The following is a 20595-nucleotide window of genomic DNA, read 5'->3' as shown; positions in this document are numbered from 1 at the left end:
CAAATGCATCAGAGAGGAAAAAAACCCAGTAACTTGGCATAGGCATGTTAAAAATATAAAGCAATATATTTCTAGAAATATAAAGTGTCGTTCAATGCTATTCTGTTTGTAAACATAAAATACTAGGAAAAGATATACTTGGACATTTCTTTTTTTACCTAATGAAGTCTTTTAAAAACCCCTAACCTTTTCAAGTTTTGAAACTAAAGTTTTAAAACACCCTAATTTTAAAAGGCTTTTGGGGGGGGAATGGATAGTTGCAGACCAAAAATGCAGTCCTATGTACTGTCTAATCAGAAATACGTAAACCCTACTGAGTTCAGTAAAATTGATGATTCAGTGACACAAAGATGGGTGCAAAGAGTTCACATGATTTCTCCTAAAATTACTGGGACAGTTACATGACTATATAGTTGAATCAGTATTTCTCCACCACCTCAGCCCTAAATGAAATAAAAGGGCCACAGGATTACGTGCATTCTATGCATAGTGAGATGTTGCGTTCTTCCTTCCTCTGCTCTTAGAAAAGGCTGTTGCCTACTTTGAGACGACGGACCAGATTGGGGACAGGGAAGAGGATGTCCTTCTTCAAAAATCCTCCTGCAAGACATTCTGCCACTATGTAAATGCCATCAATACTGCTCCACGGAACATTGGGAAGGATGGCAAATTCCAAATTCTCGTTTGTCTCGGAACTCGGTATGTATATTTTGGCTCACAAAGAAGCTCTTCTAAGGCCCTACAATGCTGCAAGTATTATTTCATTCATTCATTCATTCATTTAAAACTTTTCTAGACCATCCCATTACCAAAGACTCGGGATGGCTTAGCAATACAAAATGTAAAATAAAACAGTGTCCTAAAAATTCAGCTAACTATAAAACCCCAATTAAAGCAATCAGGTCTTAAAACATTGGGAAAATAAAAAGGTTTTACCCTGGTACTGAAAAGAATAAAGTGACGGTGCCAGGCAAATCTCTCTGGGGAGTGAATTCCACAATTGGGGTGCCACTGCAGAGAAGGCCCTTCTCTGGGTAGTCACCCTTCTAATCTCCTTCGAGGAGGGCACCTGGAGAAGGGCATCTGCCCCAGATCTTAAGGGGTGGGCAGGAACATATGGAAGGAGACACTCCTGGCCCTAAGTTGTTTAGGACTTTATAGGTCATTACCAGCACCTTACCTTCCTCACAGCACTCTGAAGTCACCTATAGTATTTCCAGCCCTCAGATGGGAAACTGACGCTAGGCAGGGCTTGCCTTGAGCTACTAGGGCATAACACGAAGTAGGATTTTGATGCCAGTATTTTGCAGTGTTGCTGTTGTATCTCTCAGATATCCCTGAATCTAGTTTTTAAAACTCTTCTTCCCATTTTCTTTCTTTTTTTAAAAAATATTTTTTAAATTGTTTAGATTTTTTTTTTATTCTGGCTGTATATGCAGTCATTTTAGATGGCTGTCAGAAATCCCTGAAGCATTTAATACAAACAATCCTACCTTTTTGTTGCGTTTGAGTTAGCTTAACGAAAGTATTTCACTAATGCAGAGTTTGGAATACCTAGAACCCGTGTAAGTATCTTTGCTTCTTTTTTCTTTGATAAAACCATAGTTTAGCTAAACCTGGTCATTTTGCAGAAAGCTAGAAAAGTACAGAGGTGTCACTATTTTGTGATTTTTTTCCCTAATAAAGATATTCCTCAACTATGGATTTTGGAGGGGTTTTCTTTTTCCTTATGGACCAAGAAGGCTGCTGTTGCTTTTAATATGCCTTAACTAAGATTTGCTTGACCCAGCTCCTATAAAGGGAAGAATGTGGTATCAAACCCCACTTTTTGGTTTTCAGTTTTGGGATCTAGATCCCTGGGGCAGGTCCCTACAAGCCTCCCCAGTAAGGAGAGAGATGGACTGGAATTCGAGGTCTATTCTTTTGACTGAAAGAGCAGACTTCCAAAGCAAGCTTAGTTAAATAAAGATCCGCTTGATCTAAAATGGGAAAGAGGAGGCACATGTGCACTTAAACAAAATACAGCCGCCGTCCTATGGAGAGGCGTCTGAGCTCTTGATCTCAAGGGGCTGGCGCTCATCCAGGGCAATGCAGGAGGAGGAGTCCGTCTTTGCCTCCTGCTTTTCCCACTCTGCACTTTCACTAGATGGCTAGGCTGTGGCTGCTGGACAGTCTCCTCCATCGAGAGCACAGGAGGCTGGAGCAGCTTCGGGGTGCCTCATATCCTAGTTACCCCCTCCTTAAGCCCTGTCTGAGCTAATTTTCCCAGTCCCAGGCAGTAGCCAGTAAGGTTCTTTCCATGTCAGCTGCAAGGAGGCAAGGGAAATCTGGGGGGACAGACAGACACTTCCATTCCCAGCTTCAGCTGCTGCCTCATACCCGGGAGCTGGGAGTCTGAACTGTCCCATGGCCATTCCGACAATGTCTAGGGGCCATAGGCTTATCCCCTAAGCTAGTCTTACTATTTTTCTGTAAGCATCAGGTTGCAGTATCTGTGGGCAAAGATGCAATGCTAACCTAGGACGTGGAGCAGGCATGGCGCATGCTTCAGGTGCTAGGATCAGCAACAAATGCTCGACACACTCCTTTTTATGGTTTGGGGTTATTGTTATCCTTTTCCCCATGTGCCAGAAATGGCAGCAACAGGATGGAAGCTACTTGCTCCATTTAACACCAGTTGATTCTTTTACTGAATTCTGCTTACTACTGTCCTTGTAATACCTGCTAAACTTTGGCATATCTGTAACTTGTAAACTACCCAGAGACCCTTTTTTGGCTAAGGAGTGGTATGTATGTATGTATGTATTTATTTGAGACTTCTATGCCACCCCATTCGCCGAAGACTCGGGGCAGCTCACAACCATAAATAAACTTCAAAATAGAATAATATAAATTAACAATGTAAATTAAGTTGCCCTGGCCAAAGAATAAAATGAATAAATAATATTAACAATTAAAATAACATTTGAATAAAAAAGTCTTCTCCTGGCACCGAAAAACAAATAACAACGGTATAGAAATTAATTAAATCTTTTTGGTTAGAGAGAGCAACTAGTTTTCACCGTTTCCTGTTCTCCACACCCCACTTCTCACTCATTTCCTCTGTGGACATTCGAAGCCATTTTATGTTACTCCAATGTCAAATTTACTTGCTAACTTTAGTTTTTCCCATATGGAATGAGGTACTCCTACTTTGCTTGACTTACGGCATGTAGCTTCCCAAAGAGATTCACCTGGCACTTACCTTGTGATTTTCCAGCACCAGGTGAAACCTTCCTATTTTCCCAGGCATTTCAGATTTTCCACTCCTGTTTTAAATCTGTAACTGTATTTTAAAATCATTGCATTGGTGCTAGGTTTCGCTTTGTTTTCACTTTGTTACTTCTTATACTGTAATTTTAAATCTAATAGTGTATTTTATGGTCTTACTGGTTTAGAATCCAACAGAGAACTTCAGCTATTGGGCAAGGTAGAGAAAAATAATTAAATAGTAATGGCTTAATGTTAGATTCCCCTTGCTTCAAAGCAGACCCTTACAGCTGTTATGGTAGCTAATTCTTAGTTTTCGGATCTCTTACATTGTGATTAAAGCATGCAGTTGTTTAGAAAACTTTGAAGCTAGTCTGATTGGCAGCCAGTCTGTAACTGATATTAGCCAGGGTTTATTCTTTCCCTTTCATCTGTGCCTTAAGTGTGCCATGACTGACTGGCCTTCGGATGCGCCTTAAATTGCTTGACAATATGATTTCTTTCACAGGGATCACTTGCTCCCGCAGTGGATTCCACTGTTGGCAGAGTGCCCACCCATCACTCGGATGTACGAAGAGAACGCTCTTCTCCGTGACCGCATGACGGTGAACACCCTCATCAGGGTCCTTCAGACGTTGCAGGACTTCAATATCATCTTGGAAGGGTCACTCATTAAAGGGGTGGATGTGTAGTCCATGGCACTGCAGGCATCTCTCCCCCTCTGCCTCCTCTCCCAGGCAAGCGAAACGTGTTGAATTTGGGAGAGGGTGGATCTGTTGAAACGCACACGCTGCCGGTAGCACCCCTGCTGTATGTGAAACTCAGCTCCTTGGTCAGTGAGGGCGGCAGAGCCCCCTCACCTCTGTTAGCCTCCTTCCTTGTCTGCCCTAAAGCTGCAAACAAGCTAAGCTGCAGTATTGTAGTTTTCAAATCAGAGGTTTAGTATCAAATAGAGTATTTTCATGTGTTCAACGTATGTAAATAGGCTATCTTCCAGCAGAAATATTTACCACTAAGGGTTTTTCTTAGAATCAGTGTTCTTGGTTGGGAGAAAAAATGTAGCTCAAAAGAACTGTATAGGGTCGGGAAGTGAGGGAGGGTTCCATTACTTGAGTATATGAAGGGGAAAGTCACTCCCTGTATAAAAACTGTACAAATGCAGCAGGGAGAGAGGCATTTTCCACATAGTGCAAAGGAACCCACGAAGACTCTAGGTAGCCACTGCTGTACTCTTCTTGTGAATGTAAAATGTTTGCTCTATTCCTGTACGTTGTCGGTCTCTTGCTGTCCTGTTAGATCCAAACCCTTTCTGTGTGCTTTGAATAAGCTGTGAGTCGTAGGGTTCCGGACCTTCTCTGTGACTTCAGTCGGGACAAGTGGTGCAAAGAAATGTCTTCACACTGGACCCGAAGGATCCCTGAGCTTCAGACAGGAGCCTCCCAGGGGCTGCTGAGGAATTTTGCTATACTTCATAACAGAAGAGAGAAAAAACAAGCATCTGTGCTATAGTTTTGAACTATTCACTAAGCTTTTGATGCTGACCTTCCCTTTGCCTCCCCCTGGGCTTTTGTGTTCTGTGCAAGCACTACTGGTTTCAACAGGCTTTCTTGGAAGACAAAGGGGAAGCCCTGGGAAGAAACAGTCTTTTATCTTGAGCAGAATTCTGGCAAAATTGTTTCAGACAATTGAAAATGCCAAAAAATGCATAGAGTTACATCCTCTTCCTGCATTCAGAGGAATATGGGCTGGTCTGTACATAACCTCATCCTCATGGGGGTGCTCCTCCTGTTGGACAAGTCTTGCCAGGCTTTGCTCACACCCCATGACTTTGCTTGCAGAAAACTTTCCTTTGGAGCAGAAAAGATTCCCCTGCCAGGCTGCACCAAACCAGATAGGATTGTGGGGAGCCACCATGGCTAAATAGCCTTCCGTAGGGATGATGAGAGCTTTAATTCAGCACAGCCAGAGGGCCTCAGGTTGGGGAGGACTCCAATGAGGTACAGATCAGCTCTTAGGACTGCTGTTTCTGTTACCCTAATCTGGGAGCTCCTTTAGCCTTGCTCCTTTCCATCCTGCTTAAGTAATATAGGAAACCCATATTCACATGGGGTGGACTGTGATCAGCCTCAGCCCACCTGGAGGCCTTGGCAATGCTGGCCTGGAAAGACGGTAAGTTGCAGCTCCTCTTGTGTGACTTCAGTATCCCTACAGTATCCGAGAGACACGTGATGAGCATCCTCTTCCAGCAGCATGTGTACCACTGATGTAAGATGCCTCCCTTGGTTTTGCATAGATACAGCCTTTTAAAGGGCATGAAGCAACAGGTACCCAGCTCTAGACGCTTCTGCCAGATGGAAAAATATAGTCTGTTTAGTAGTTAGCAACAGTTGTAGGCAAACCGTTTAGACCAATTGAAGGAAAAATGAATACAAGATAGTGGGACAATCCAGGATGCATTATTCCATTTTTATCCGCTGTTGGTATAAGACTTTCCTAATCATTTGAAGAGGTGGCTCAGAAAGTAGATTTTATTCTTCTGATCTCTGGGGCTTAATGAGCTCTGCGTCTCTCTGTTCCACTCATCATGCGTGACAAGTCTGCTGGGAGGGGAGACTCTTTGAGAGAAGCAGTTACTTAAGGCACACAGCTGCTTTCATCAGTGCATGTTGTCCTCCCCTTCCCTACTGCTTGTTTCCAAGAGAGGATGGCTTAGAGTTGGAGCATGTGGAAAAGACATGCTGGGAAAAGGGAGCCTTCTTTGTACAGAAGCGTCAACATTTTTCACCAGCTGATTATTTTCCTGTGAGGTTTGTTGATAAGGAACTCTCTTAGGATGCAAACGGAGGAATCCCAGCTGTGGGTTTCCCATGAATACTCAGGCACTTAAAAGGGAGGAGTGATGGGAAGAGTTTACTTCACTCTGTGATCTGTTTCCCAGCCAGGCTGGGAAATCCATAAGGGAAGGAACTGGAGAGGAAATATGGTGGTTGGGAAGAAGGATTAAATGCGCACTCTTTGTACTTCAGCAGCAACTATAGTTTGGGGCATGCCTTGCCCTACCCAAAAGCCACCTGTCAGCTACAGCTTTCCCTGCTTCTGATATAATCTGTGACCTCCAAAGGTCCTTCACCAGCTGTTTTTAGCCAGAAAAGAACATCAGTCTTGAGAATGCTACCCACAAACAATTTGAAGTTCCTGGGCCAACACATGGCTTACACACATCAAGGCATGTTGCCAGTATCCGCCTGCTTGAAAAACTGGGTGGTACTGTCTGCCACACAACATATGGTGAAATAGCACATGGATTTCACTGCATCAGCTTCACCCCCAAGGACTCTTAACAGCATGATTTTGAAGCATGCATTTGGAAGCCGTCAGTGACATTCTGGGTACATCTTCATTGGGAAACTCCACAGATATTCCCCTCCCCAAACAAAACCAGCTTCCTAGTTACACTTTATCGTGTGGTTGTGATCAGAAATCAGGCTGCTCGGATATCAAGAATCAGCCAGATAAGTTCTGCTCAGGATTGATGGAAAGCAAATGAAATTATTTTAAATGCGTAATGAAATCTATGGATGAGCATGCAACCCCAGTTAAAGCTGGGAAAAAGGACACACACATCTTTAATCCCTTTAGGTAGCACATATGGTTGTTGTATTAAAAAGTACTTTCCAAAGTTGATGTATTTACAGTCACTAGAAATACAGTGTCCTTTCTAGTTTTCTAACAATATGTAGGCAACCAATAATAGTTTGGCCTTTTGTGTTTCCCACTCACAAGATAGATTGTTTTTCTAGTTTACCTATATTCTGACAGTGGTTAATACAGAAAAAGAAAGTGATACCTCAAAAATGGAAAATAGGTCAGGGCTGAATACTTCTAGTGTTTGAAGGGATTGTCAAATAACAGAAATGTGAAGCCCTGGGGGAAAAATATGAAAAAAGCCAGAGTGTTAATCACAGATATTCCAGGGATTTGGGGGAAATGGATTTCCCCCAATTTTGCCCCAGTCTTTATATTTCTGCCAAATACCAACATACACTTTAGTTTTTCTTTGTCACACAATTGGCCCCAATGCAAGAATCTGCAATCTTGTTTTTAGTAAATGGCATTAAATTGAATGCAGGATGCTGCAAGGATGGCACTTTCATTCTAGAAGAATAAGGCAAATTTGATCTCTCTTGATTCCTGAACTGACTTCTTTCTATCTTGCCTTGCAACTGCTGGTCTTGTGCGTAGCAAAGAGTTTTTGAGTATCGCATTTTTTGCTGCCTTAAGGCTTTTTCATAACATGGGGAAAAATAACTATCGACACAGATGAGAGCAACCCCTTAAAGCTTGCATTAGCCTTCACAAAAGGTGCCTAGCCTCCACCACTAGAATGTGGAGTTGGACATCCTACCAGGCAGTGAAAGTTGTGTAAGCATTAATTCATTTCTCACCCTTGTGTTTCATACCACATCCATAGTGAACAACTGATGGTGTTAAAGATGTGCTAGGGGGCGTTAGGACTTGAAACAAATCCCTTAGCGCACTCTGCAGCTCCAGGCAATCCTGAGCGATACTGATTTTCAAGCTGACCTAGTTCAAACTGGCTTCAGAGCAGGACATGGAGTTAAGACTGCTTTGGTTATTCTGGTGGATGATCTACAACTCAACATTGGCAATGGAAGTATGTCCCTGCTGGATATCTCAGTGGCCTTCAATACTATAGACATAGTATTCTTCTGGATCATCTGAGGTAGCTGGGAATTGGAGGCACTGCTTTGCAGTGGTTCTGTTCCTACCTCTTGGGTCGGTTCCAGTTAGTGATGCTCAGAGACTGTTGTTCCTCCAAGGAGGAGATGACTTGTGGAGTACTGCAGGGCTCCATTCTGTCTCCAGTGCTGTTAAACAGCTACATGAAGCTGCTGGGAAAGATCATCTGGAGGATCAGTGCTGGGTGTTATCAACATGCTGATGACACACAGATCTGTTTCCCTGTACCATCATCTGCTGCTGCTTCTAGTGTCTCCCCTCTGAATGACTGACTACCTGATGAGCTGGATAAGGAAAAACAAATTGAAGTTGTTTCCAGACAAAGTTGAAGGTGCTTGCTCTTAAGGGTCTGAATCCAGCAGTAGAGATGTGTCAACCAGTTCTAGATGGGGTCACACTACCCCTGAAAGACCATGTTTGCAATCTGGGGATACTGCTTGATGTAATCAAGGCCCTTCAGATGTAATCACAGACAGAAGCTGTGGTCAAGAGTGTCTGTTAGAAGCTTTGGCTGATAAGCCAACTACATCTCTTCCTGGAAAGGGATGACCAGAAAACCAGTGTAGGCACTAGTGACTTCTAGGTTCAGTTTCTGAATTGCACTCTACATTGGGCTACCCTTGTGCTTACACTGGAAAATGTGACTAGTAGCCAATTTGGCTGCCAGGCTGGTCTCTGGGACATCATGAAAAGACCACATATCACCTATTTTAAAGTCTCTCCACTGGCTGCTGATACATTTCTGGATAGTGCCCAAGATGTTGGTAATTGCCTTTAAGGGACTTAATGACTTGGGTCCAAAGTACCTTCAGGGGTGCTTTTGTCCATATATTTCACTTCGCCAACTAAGGTCTACCAGGGGTAATCTGAAATTTGCTTCTGCAAGATTAAGGTCAACTACCCAGAGGACGTTCACAGTGATTGCCCTAAACTGTGGAATGATCTACCAGGAGAGATGCATCTGATATCCCAGACAGGTATCTTCAAGAGGGGGTTAAAGACATATCTTTTCCAGCAGGCCTTCCCAGATTAATTCTCAGATCAGTTTTATTTAAAATGTTTGTTTTTAGTCAAATTTTAATTATGGTTCATTTTAATTTCTTGGAAACTGCCCAGAGCCTATGGGAATTGGGCGGTATATAAAAATCAAATAGTGTGTAAGGAATGGTCTAATATGTCTATTTCTTTCTAGGCAATAAAATTGTATAATTGTGTGGTATTATAATGACCTTAAGGTATTTTTGGAGCATGAGATGGATCTCCAGTAGACTAGTCAATCTGACACCTTCAGGAGTGCAGTTCTTTGTGGTGTTTTATTTTATCCCTGTTGTGTGCAACTTTTTTTTTAAAGAGACAACTCTGATCACTTGATATTATGGGGTTTGTACTTTCAAATTTACAGACCATACTAGCTTCTTTGAGAAGTGCGACTCCAGTCACAGTTCCCCAAAATTTAATGCACACTTTTGATATCAGTGTTAATGATATTTCATTGTTAGGAAAAATTGAGTTTTTAAAATGACCAAAGCTTTCTGGTAACCTACCCAATAAGTTCTGTATTCAAGAACTGTGATTCAAAACATTGTATGTTCTTAATAGCATTGCTATTAGTAACAGTTTTTTAAAGAAAAAAAAAGAGGGCACAAAATAATCATAGAATGAATTTTTGTGTAAACATTTTAGAAATCTCTGAAGCTAGCCAGAGTGAGGTGGTTGCAGTATTGGGCGAACTGCAGTACTTCATCTTCTGAATGGACACTCTTTCAGCCCATTTACTCAGAAGAAAAATCTGTTGTATTAAGTGGGACTGGCCTCTGAGTAAAGATGTTTGGGCTGGGCTGTTAATTGTTTTGTTTGGAATATGTTTGAGAGATGCTGCAGATTCATCTTAACTATGATGTCATTCCCCAACCCCAACAAGTGAAGGTGTATATCTTATAAGGAAATTTTGTTTGTTGACATGTACAAATATTATCTGCTATAGTTTATTAAAAAAACCCTCCCTTTCCTGCCCATAACTATCTTCAAAATGTGTTGCTATGTTATCTTTTACATTGTTAATAAATTAATCAGGACTGGATAATATTCAGGAAGTGAATATCAGTAAAAGTATTGTTATTTCAAGCACTTTAGCATACATATCACAAACTGATGAGGGTTGTTTTCTCCCCAGGGTTTGGTTTACGATTAAATGCAGCTTTTCATGCAATGGTCTTTACAAATAAAACTGTTAAAACAACAAAATGCTCCATGTAATGTTTCATGAAGGTCCATAAATAGGTGTGAAAGAGGAATTTAATGGGCTGACCTAAATTCTGAAGTATAAAACTAGTGCATGGGTGGAAGCAGCATCTCCATTTCTTCCTCTGACACAGTCCTAGTCAGTGGATTACATATGGCAGTCCTAGATTATCAGTTTTCAAAGCTACCAAATGGATGACCAGCATTTATCTCTGAGAAGATGTCCACACAGGATCTGGCAAGCTTTCTTGGGCTGACACTGGGTTATATACTGCTTCACAGAACTGCAAATAAGACAAAAGGGAGGGGGCAGCAAGTGATCACATCAACCCCAAGGCCACCTTTCCCAACCTAGTTCCAGACCTCAGCTTCCATCAGCCTCACCTAGGATGGCCTGGGTCAGGAATGCTGGGCATGAGTGGTCCAAAGCATATTGAGGAGACCAGCTTGGGGAAGGCTGCCATCACAGATCTGCAGTGACTCTTAACTGGAAGTATGACGACTCCCTAAGGGGGAGGAGGGAATTCAATGAGGCTATGTACTTGGTGGACAGTAGTGGATTAACGGCTGAAACCATTGAAGTAGTACAGTAGATGTGCTAGGAGCACCAGAAACGTGAATGGATAATAATCTGCCATTTCATACAAAGAAGGCATCTGCAGGCACTCCTGGGGCCCTTGCCAGGTTGCACCAGAGTGAAGTTACACAGGTTTCCATATACCTGTCTGTAACATTAGCAGTTCTTTTTGGAAGGTGCACATAGACCCAGAAACAATGATGTGTGAAAAGGTCCTAAACTAAAGAAGAGATGTATGTCAGAAGGCACACCTATGTTTCTGGTTGTACCATATGAAAATAGCGAACCGAGTCTTCAGTTCATTGGTCTGACAGCAAAACAATTCTATCCAAGACGCTTTGATTTCCAGACTTAGGGGGAACCATGAGCTTTCCCCTAAGGTAGGACGGCTTAGGCAGGGTCATGAGAAGATCAGCAATAGAGGATTACTGTCCCTGAAATGGCTTATGATCTTCCTCTTACAACCTGAAGATGCAGTGCACTTTCTAATGCAGAGTGTGCTCTTAGTGGATTGGCATGATATGGCAGCCTATTTTTACTAAGTGTGCACCCCCTGGAAAGACCTATTCCAACCAGAGTTCTTCCAGATCACAACTTCCTTTAGCCTTACCCAGCACAGCCAATGACCCCACATTATGGATGGTGTAGTATAAAGCGCCTGAAGAAGCATCAGGTTGGAGGAGGCGACTTTAAAAAGTGCCTTGGAATCCTCTCTTACATTATAAGTGTTTGGACACTGAGCAGGCAACAAACTGATGTGCAAGATTTCTCTGAAAGCTTTAAACAGTTTATTTTAACTTCACTAGCTCTGATAACAGTAAAGTGTATATTAAATCAATGAACATTCACCTAAACTGACCTTCCTGTTTTGAGCTACACTTCCCACTGGCCATACTGACTGGGATTAAGAATCCATAACATTTGGAAGGACTCAGGTTGTGGAAGGCTGATGTAAGGCTGGGTGCATGTTAGATTCTCAGCTACTATAGATACCTAGCATCATTCCATTCATCTTTTTCCTTCTTATGAGCACATAAGAAACCCAATTGCATTCGCTAATAGTGTTATCTGCAAATGTGGTACAGTGCTAAATTATTACTATTAATGCCATTTTTATATTGCCCCATAGCCAAAACTCTAGGCAATTTACAACAATGCATAAAACAAAACCACATTAAAATGAATGTTGCAGCAACAAGAAGAAATACTATTCTAAAATTCAGCCTAATCATGTGGAAGTTACATCAGGAAGCATTCCACTCTATTACACTAAAAATCATTGGCTTTTTGAGTATCGTTCATTCAGTGCAATGTTACTAGGAAAAAGTCTGAAAAAGGCCATTAGGCCCTTGAAAGAGAGGGCAGAGGAAATCAATGAAGCAAAACTTTCATGCAGTTTCACAGGCATACACCTTTGTGAACTATAGTGCATTTCATCAGGTACATACAGTGTTATCCTGAGCAAAGAGGCGCAGATGCACATGTATGTAGGGGAAAAAAACAGTTAAGGAGGAATGATTTCCTGACCTATTACAGTTGTTAACTTATCATAGCAGGGTTTACTGTGTGGTCACCAATTACTGCTGTTGTAAATGGGTTCCATGCTTATTTTGCATGCATGTTGCTTTAATTGAATTGTCACAGGCAACTAGTCCTTTTTACATTTCAGGGCCATTTGACTCTCCCATCTTCCCATTAATCTAGCCGTGGGTGGGTGCGTGCGTGCGGGGGGGGGCAGGGGAGAGGGAGGCAGGCAAGCAGACTATATATATATATATATATATATATATATATGTATGTATGTATGTATGTATGTATGTATGTATGTATATTTATATTCCATCTTTCTTTCTCTTGCAAGTAACCCAAGGCAGTTTAGAAAGTCTCATACACTTCATGTTACCCTCACAACAACCCAGGGAGAGGCTGGCCCACCATCACCCTAGTCAGGTGTGGACTAGAACCCAGAGCTTCCAAATACCCAGTCCCACAGTCTGACCACCACACCCCACTATCAAGACCTACAGAGGGTTTAGTCAATGAAAACTTATACCATAATAACTTGGTTCATCTTTATGGAATTAAGAGACCCTTTGAAAGCTCTTTGTTTACCCAAGACTGTACCAAAGGATATAGTAAGCTGTACACTCATAGAGTCTTGGCCCAGGGATCTCCCTTTTTGGACTTTGGTGTGCACTTGGGAGTTTTAAGAAACTGCTGTGGGCAGTTGCTTTGTCAACAGCTAGCCATCAGTCAAAGGACCAGATCTCTTCCTTCCAAGAGGCATCTACTCATGTTTCCCACACCCTCACATTACGGATGCGATATCACATCCAGGTTCTCAGAACTGCTCTTCTGGTTCATAAACAAGTGAAGCCCTTCTTAAGTGAAGCCCTAATGAGAAACACATGAGAAAATAACGAAGCAGCCTGTGCTTACCAATATGAGCTCTATATTGCTTTGAGGGAATAAATATGTTTGACAGCCAGACAGTGCAATTAGTTCTTGGTAGTGATTTGATGAGGGTGATTTTCAAGCGAGCACTTCATGCTGTCCCTACAAGATGCAAAGAGTCACACGTGTTGGGTAAGGGTATTGGAGCTGGGAGGAATTTGGCCCAGTCTGAACTGACCAACTCCACTTAAAGCAGGAGGACGTTTATCCCCTCATAGGAAGAAAAAAGCTGAAGGGAATGAATGCTGACAGCGAACAAAAGCTGAGGGTACAGAGGTGCCCATCCTCCTGGGATACATTCCCATCAGCCCTGCCTGCCCTCAGTGCACACAGATCCTGCAACCTTAGAGGCTTGTGTGCATCCTATGCTCTGAAAGAGGCCTGGTGGGAATCTCTACCACGCCTTGCATCCTGATTTTTATCTAAGCAGCCTTTTCCCAGCATCTAGATGAAGTGTCAGGGCAGGGAAGGAAAGAAGTCTGGTAAGAATCAGCTCAAGTCCCCAGGCCCATCCTCCTCCCTTGCTCCTAACATGCCCCTTTTACCCACTTGAAGCCCAAATACAAGTGGATGGGGGAGCCAATATGCTTCTACTCTGAGCTGGCTGCAGGACTCCAAGAACTCCTATGTCCCTCTCAGACAGCAGCAGGAGGCCACAGGATTCTATCCTTAGTTTGTAAGATGAAGCCAGCGCAGTCATAATGCTCAAATGTATAATGGGCTCTAACTTGAATCCAGTGAACTTCCAATTTTAAATTGAATTAATGTACAGTTTCTATGCCGGCTCTGCATGGTTGAGGGGCAATTCTTAATAAACTTCTAGTAATATAAAGTAGGCCAAGGGTGTCAAAGAAGTGGCTGCATCCATGGGCCTAGGCACCCTTTTACAACCCCTGGAACCAGTGGCTGGGTTCATACAACATAACAAGCACCATGTTTTTTTACCGTTCTTGGTCTGAATCCAGTCATGGTATTCACCATGGCAAGACTGAGTTTTGGAAAACACAGTAAGAAGCAAAGTTTTCCTTTATGGTTTCTCTGTACCACCATGGCTTGTTATGTTATCTAAATCTAGGATCATAGTTTCTATGGTCTTGGTATGCAACTACCACAGAGTAACTGGAAAGAGCAGCAACTTCAGGAACTGCTCTGGCCATCCAGCCACTAACATAAAGCTCTTACTGCAGTAGAACTTTTGTATTACAGAATGCTGGAATGTTTTTACAATTAACCCCTCTTTAAAATAACAAGCCACCCAACTGTCTCATATTACTAAGTTTCGATTAGTTATTACTGCAGAATGATGTAATGACAGAGAGCTTTCACCCAAACTTGAAGCACTGGATTTGTGCAATGAGATTGGCTTGCTCACTGCTGTCCAAGTGGCTCCTGCGCTTGCCTTCTGCCAGCAAGAGCCTTCCAGGCCATGTGCACAAGCTGCTTTCTAACTGTGCTAAGGCTCCCGTGTCTAGAAGAACCCTAAGTCAGCAATCTACACAGAGACCCCAAGGGTTGTCACACCTAACAACAACCCATGCAATGTCACGGCCACAAGCTATCTTTGCATCTGGTTTAGGTATGTCCCAGAATTGGTTATTACTTGAGCCGTTTCCCTGTCAACAACCCAGGGTCTCAACTTTGCATGTCATGCTGAACACCATAGGCATTCCAGGGTTGTCTGGTAATCGGGAGCGGGTGGGAAGCAGTGCACTAACCCCAACCAATCCCAAGTTCATTAAATAAAACATTAAGGTTAGCCTTAAGGGCAAGTCTAAGAACATTTGGCAGCGGCAAAGCATAAGGAGATGAGGCCTGAGAAAGCAACCACTAGAAATTAACAGGAATGCCATGAGGCAGCTCTGGAAATAGATTGAGATATAATCAAAAAGTACATAAAATAAATCACTTTCTAATTTACTTACTGTGTTTTTAACCCTCTTTTCATACCATTATGCTCTCCCAAAGCAGCGCACATCCTTCTAGGAGATGCTAAAAACTGCTGGCTGTATCTCCTACTATGGTCAGCTATCAGTCAGATTTTCACACCTATCTAGCGGAGGAAGATCAGCCACGGCGAGCAACGTGCTGGGCGATGGCAACATCGCCTCCCGTCGGAGTTCTTCTGCTCCTCCCCTTCCGAAGCAAGCCCCAAAGCGTCGCATGCTAGCCACAGGGACACCAGTGCATCCATTTCCTTTAAGGAAGCTGAAGGCAATGCCAGATGAACCCTCCAGCAAGGGTAGCAGGATCTGTCGCAAGAAGTACCGCCTGATTCGGTGAATGCCTCATACGCTGCGCCTGACTAAGTCCAAGCATTGCAGGAGCACCTCGGACCGCTGGGATCTCCGCCTACCAGTCTCGTATTTGTGTGTGCCTGTGAAGTCACCTCTGACGTCACAATGGTCCGGACCTCCCCTATGCTTTTCTCTCGCAGGCTTTTCGCTCGGCCCTTTTCTCCCTTAAAAGGACAATGGTACGCGCATGCAAAAGAGCTCGATTGAGGAGAATTTAAGCCGTGGGAACGGCGCATGCGTACACGGACTGGAAGTTAAGCCAATGATCCCAGACCTTGCATCTATCCAGACATAGGAGTTAGACAACGAGGGTTGCGTAGAGGAGAGGAGGAGAAGGGCGGGGGAAGGAAGGAAGGAAGAGCGGTGCAACACCACATCATACCACGCTATTGATTTGTCGAAGGTAAGTGATTTGAATGTTTGTTGTTCCAACTTAGCAACTTTTTATTGAAAAATAGCAACCCTGCAACTGGAGCACGAGTTCTGACAAGTTTTGTGTGGTGGCTTTTGGATACGGATTAATTTTAAAAGCACATTATCCCTTCGAGAAGAGCTCCTTTTTATACCTGTTTGTGGGTGGAATTGTTGGAAGCGGACGTTATTTTCGGTAATGCAGTAGGTTTTGCGGGGTGGGAAGGTCGCTGTAGAAAATAAAAGGGGAATTGCTGCAACGAAAGTGCTGGCTGCATTGTTACGGGTCGAGCATGTGGCGAGTGACAAGGATTTCTTTGCCGAGAAAAGCAGTTGCAGAATGACTTCATTTTCATTCAGAACCTGGACGCTCATTCGGCCGGACCATGAAGCAAATCTGGAGATTACTGATTTGGTTGTCCCATACGGAAACCCCATGGGACCCGAGTACGCTCTAATATTTCGACCGTGGTTGAGGGGATTGGGCCCTGTTCATTCAACGAGTGGGAAGTCCATAGTTTGAAAAGTTGTCTTCCCCCCCTTTTTAAACAGGTCGCTAGACAGAGCCTCTGAGGTCGGAGCGAGGGGAGGGGGGGAAGCAAGATGAAAACTCCAGTCTTGGTTATCTTTCATTCCAGAAGAGTCTCCAGGAAGTTGGTGGGTTTATTCTGGAGTCAATAAAGGTGCAATTGCAGCAGCTACAGTTGGCCGATTCTATGGGCTGTTGGTGGTGGGCCGGCGGAGGCGGCCAGCTTGGTGTTGTCCGTTACAACTATGGACGCGGGATTGGCGACAATGGAAAGCCAAGGTGGGGGAAGGGGGGAGAAGGTCTGCAACAAATCCCTCGAGGCCGGCTAAGCCCAGGCCGGGGGCCTCGGGGACGAGCGTGCCGCGAACGTTCCGTTTTCGAGCGTGCCCGGGCTTCGCTTTTCTCTCCGCAAATCATACACCTGTAGATTGGATCGGCGAGGGGAAAGTTGTAGCTCTGGGCGTGAATGCGGGTAACAGCCATGGCGGTGTAGCGCTCCGTTTCTTTGGACGGGGGTGAGGCAGTAGGATGGGACTGCGGTGCACCAGGTTCCCCTTGAGCGTGGTTGTTTGTCTTTTAGAGGTGACTTCGATTTTAGCCCATTCGGTGTGACCTGGTAATGAGAAAAATCTGTGTGTTTGCGCGCAGTGTGCTGTGACACGTGCTCTCTACCACACTGGTCCTGTAGCACTTAATCTCTTTCTTGAGAGATGATTTGCAAAGAATTTAGCTGCTCACCAATCTCCTGTTGTTCGTTAGAATTGTCTGGGTGGGTGATGGCGGCGTGCGGGACGAAAAAAATATTGCCACCTTCAAAGCAACAAAACATGCACACGGAGTGAGAAGCGAACTCCTGCGGGCATTCTTTCCGTGTGCAACTTTGATCTCAACTTCTTTTTAACAGCCGCCTCGCTGCATATTCTCCTTCCCTCCGCCCAGTTCGGCTCTAGTTTTCCTCTGAAGCGGGCTGGAATCTTCCTCCTCCTTCCACGCGTCCAATAAATTTGATTTTTAAACACGTTGAACTGAATTTTCACTCAGCGTTAGGAAACAGCCTGATATTTATCCTAGTTTGCTGCACGTAGGCAGAGGCTGACGCGAAAACAAAGGGCTTATATAGAGCATGTGGTTGTTGAGCTTTGGAACTGCGCCTGGCGCGAGGGGGGAGAGACGGTTCTTTATCTCCTCTGGACGCGCACGCGATTCTTGTTGCCTCTGAAACCGAAGGAGAGGAATGCCGGGGGTGGGCTGGTGCCTGGGGGGGCCGGCGCCTCAGCGCTATACTCTGGGAGTTGACTCGCGGCTGCTGGTTAAGGACTTTATTTCTCCCTTTGGAGGTTAAAACTTCAGAAGCGCGCCCCCGGAGGAAGGTACCACGAGAGTGCATGAAAGATCCGGAGGCGTGCTTAGGTGTTTCAAAGGCAGGAAGCGCCTTCGATGAACCGAGCAGAGCGGATGGTTGGGACGACCCACCCCTCCTCTGCTGGACGGCGCCCGGGAGGGGGGATGGCAGTTCTGCCGCACTTTCGCCCCGTTGGAAACGCGAGTCTCTCTTCCTCCGCGTGCGCGTCTTTACGGGAGGTCTCGTCGACCTGGCTCTGAAGTCGGAACTGTTGCCATGTTTGAATTACGTCAGGGTAAAGCCATGAGGAGGAACCAGTTCTGAATGTCGTAGGAAGAGATCGCGCGCTCAACCGCACCAGCACAATATGGCACGCAGTCTGGAGCTTGGGTGCATGGGGGGGAGTGTTTTTCAGGAAGTGTCTCTGACCGTGATGATGGGATGAAATGGACCCCCCTTTCCTTCCCTTTTGTTCTGCGAGAAAACGCCGAGGAGTAAACTTTCACTGCAGCTGAGGGCTAGTGCCTTGAGAGGCGCCTTCCTTTGCCTCCATTTACTTACGTTGTTTACGGACTCGGTGCAACTCCTGCAACGCTTGCATGGAACTGCAATCTCATGTTTCCCAGGCTAGTTTAAAATGAGCCGAAAAAAGTGAGTCGCTTCCACGGTGCGTCGTGTGTCACTTCTTTTGTGTGTAGGCAGATCGCACAAAAAGGGGTGGGCCGCGTGTACAGAGATGGGCAAACGGAAAAATTTGTGCCAGTACCTATGACCCTGATCTCCAGAGGGATTACCACCAGTGGCGCACAGGAGCTTAGGAGGTTTCTGGGGGAAGAGGAATAATATCCCCCCCCCCCCCGCCAAGTATTGCTCTGCCCTGAGTTAAATGTTGAGCAAGTTGAAAGCAAAACGCTGCATTTAAAAACTGCCTTTGCCAAGGGAGATTTTTGACTTGCCTTTGTGTGAATGCGAATGTGTGTGATTTACAATGCTAATACATGAAGGATGTGCTGACTCTGGTAGTTCAGGATTCCTTATGCTGCTGCCACACCATCACAGGCATTTTAATCATCAGGTCATGCCTGGAAAAATAATTATGCTAACATTAGTGCCTCCCTCTTTTTCACTTGCAAGTCTGGGCATTCACACTGAGACCTCATGGCAATGGCTGAGCTTGGGGGTGGGAGGGAGCATCTTTCCTGTAGCACAACTTAGTGCAATGGTTAATGTAGATATTTTTCCCTCAAGACTGTGTACAGTGCTGTTGTACAAACGGCATTCCTTGTGCATGGGGGACTTTTGGTTATGTGCTGCCAGTCCCTTGAAAGACCATAGAGCTCAATGTCTACCTGATCAGTAGGGTCTGTTTTGAAAAGTAGGTCGTCTTTTGCGGAGGTGGATGTGGGTGGGTGGTCTTTGTTCAGGGCCGGGCGTGCTTGTGGGCGCTGGTGTGGTCTGCCTCTTGTTTGCAAATATGCTTTTTAAATTATTATTACTTTGTTGCTCGGAAATTCTTTTGCAGTTTAGTCACTTAGGATATGCAATTTCCCTCCTATGCACTTGGAGACATGTTAAAAGGCAAAGAAGACATTAGAAGCGCTTTTTATTTTCTACCTCTGTAATGCTAATTCACTGGTTGACTGGATTGTAGAGAGAATTAAAGAAAAAAGTGGTTTCTGTTCATTGCTAATTGCCTTCCACCAAGGTGTATTGCACACATGCACATCTGTAGTGCAACAGAAGTGCAAAGGACCTTTTGAGTGTGGTGTGAAAAATACCTTTATTCTTTGGGTATTAGCAACCCATAAATGAAGTATCTGAGGCTGCAATCATATGCATCCTCGCTTGAGAACAAACCTCATTAAACTCTTATCCCTGATGAAGCAAGTACAGAATTGAGTTTAATGTATTTTTGCTCTTATCTCAGAACATACAACTGTATTTGGTCAGTTTCGTCCTTTCCTTTGCTTGTGGCCAAGGGTGACAGTGGTTGGAAAGAGCCCCTGGACCTCTTGAAGTTGCCCTAGATTATGAACTCCCAAAGTCTGAGACCCGGGTTGCATGGTGTCTTTGTTGCTCACTGCTGCTGCATAATATCTTCCAAGTATGTTCTACATCTATTTAACTTCTGTAAGACTCTCCATATCCATTGGGTTTTGTGGTGGTAGTTAATAATTTCCATAGCACCTTTAAGGCGCAATGCCTCTTTTAATACATACAGTGTTAATCCTCACACTAACGACCTTGTGAAGCAATAGGCAGTGATTTGAGACTGAAAGATACTCATGACCACCCAGGGAGTTTCCATGGCAGGATATAGGTTATAATCAAGCTTGATAATCTCGTGAGTTTTGCAACATAAAATAAACCAGTCAGGGTTTTATGGCAGCGGTTCTTGTTCTGGAATGACACAATTTGTATTAGGATGATCTTTAAAGCAAAGCTAGGCAGACTTTCTTGTTCTCTGGCTAATTATGTTTGTGTTTATGGAGCCCCAAATGATCCAGCCATGTTTAAAATTTACCTAAGAGGAGGAATTCTTAACACCTTGGAGATTCCTGACCAAGAGCACATGCCTAGGAGCATAAGCGTTTTGCTGGGTCAAGATCCACCAAGGGTTGGTGTACAAACTTTGCATTAAGGAAATCCCTGGTTCAGTCTCTTAAGACTTGTAGGACTGGTGGAGACTCCTGTTGGTTTGGCAGCAACTTCCAGGGGTTTTCACTGTAGGCAGTAC

At 44.2% G+C, this 20595-nt stretch overlaps 2 protein-coding genes across 9 annotated transcripts in view; both read left to right on the top strand.

Moving 5' to 3' along the window:
• The window catches only part of DENND5B (DENN domain containing 5B), a 121850-nt gene extending 111601 nt beyond the window's left edge, over positions 1-10249 (top strand). For 5 of the 6 annotated variants that reach the window (XM_044434346.1, XM_044434344.1, XM_044434343.1 and 2 more), the window contains 2 exons: positions 525-699; positions 3758-10249. In XM_044434346.1, coding sequence (XP_044290281.1) covers positions 525-699; positions 3758-3941 — 359 coding nt within the window. In that variant the 3' untranslated portion in view covers positions 3942-10249. The remainder of the gene's footprint in view (positions 1-524; positions 700-3757) is intronic. The other variant, XR_006415131.1, reaches the window with a different exon arrangement.
• A 3134-nt stretch (positions 10250-13383) lies between these two features.
• SINHCAF (SIN3-HDAC complex associated factor) overlaps positions 13384-20595 on the top strand; it is a 30157-nt gene continuing 22945 nt past the window's right edge. The window contains exon 1 of one of the 3 annotated variants that reach the window (XM_044434198.1): positions 13384-15979. The gene's annotated coding sequence lies outside the window, so the exon portion shown is untranslated. Of the gene's footprint in view, positions 15980-18030; positions 18526-20595 lie in introns of those variants that run through there. The other 2 variants (XM_044434199.1, XM_044434200.1) reach the window with 2 other exon arrangements.

This window comes from Varanus komodoensis, unplaced genomic scaffold (genome assembly GCF_004798865.1).
Source record: "Varanus komodoensis strain SLA01 unplaced genomic scaffold, ASM479886v1 scaffold27, whole genome shotgun sequence".
NCBI lineage: Eukaryota > Metazoa > Chordata > Lepidosauria > Squamata > Varanidae > Varanus > Varanus komodoensis.
This window is presented reverse-complemented; position numbering and strand designations above follow the sequence as displayed.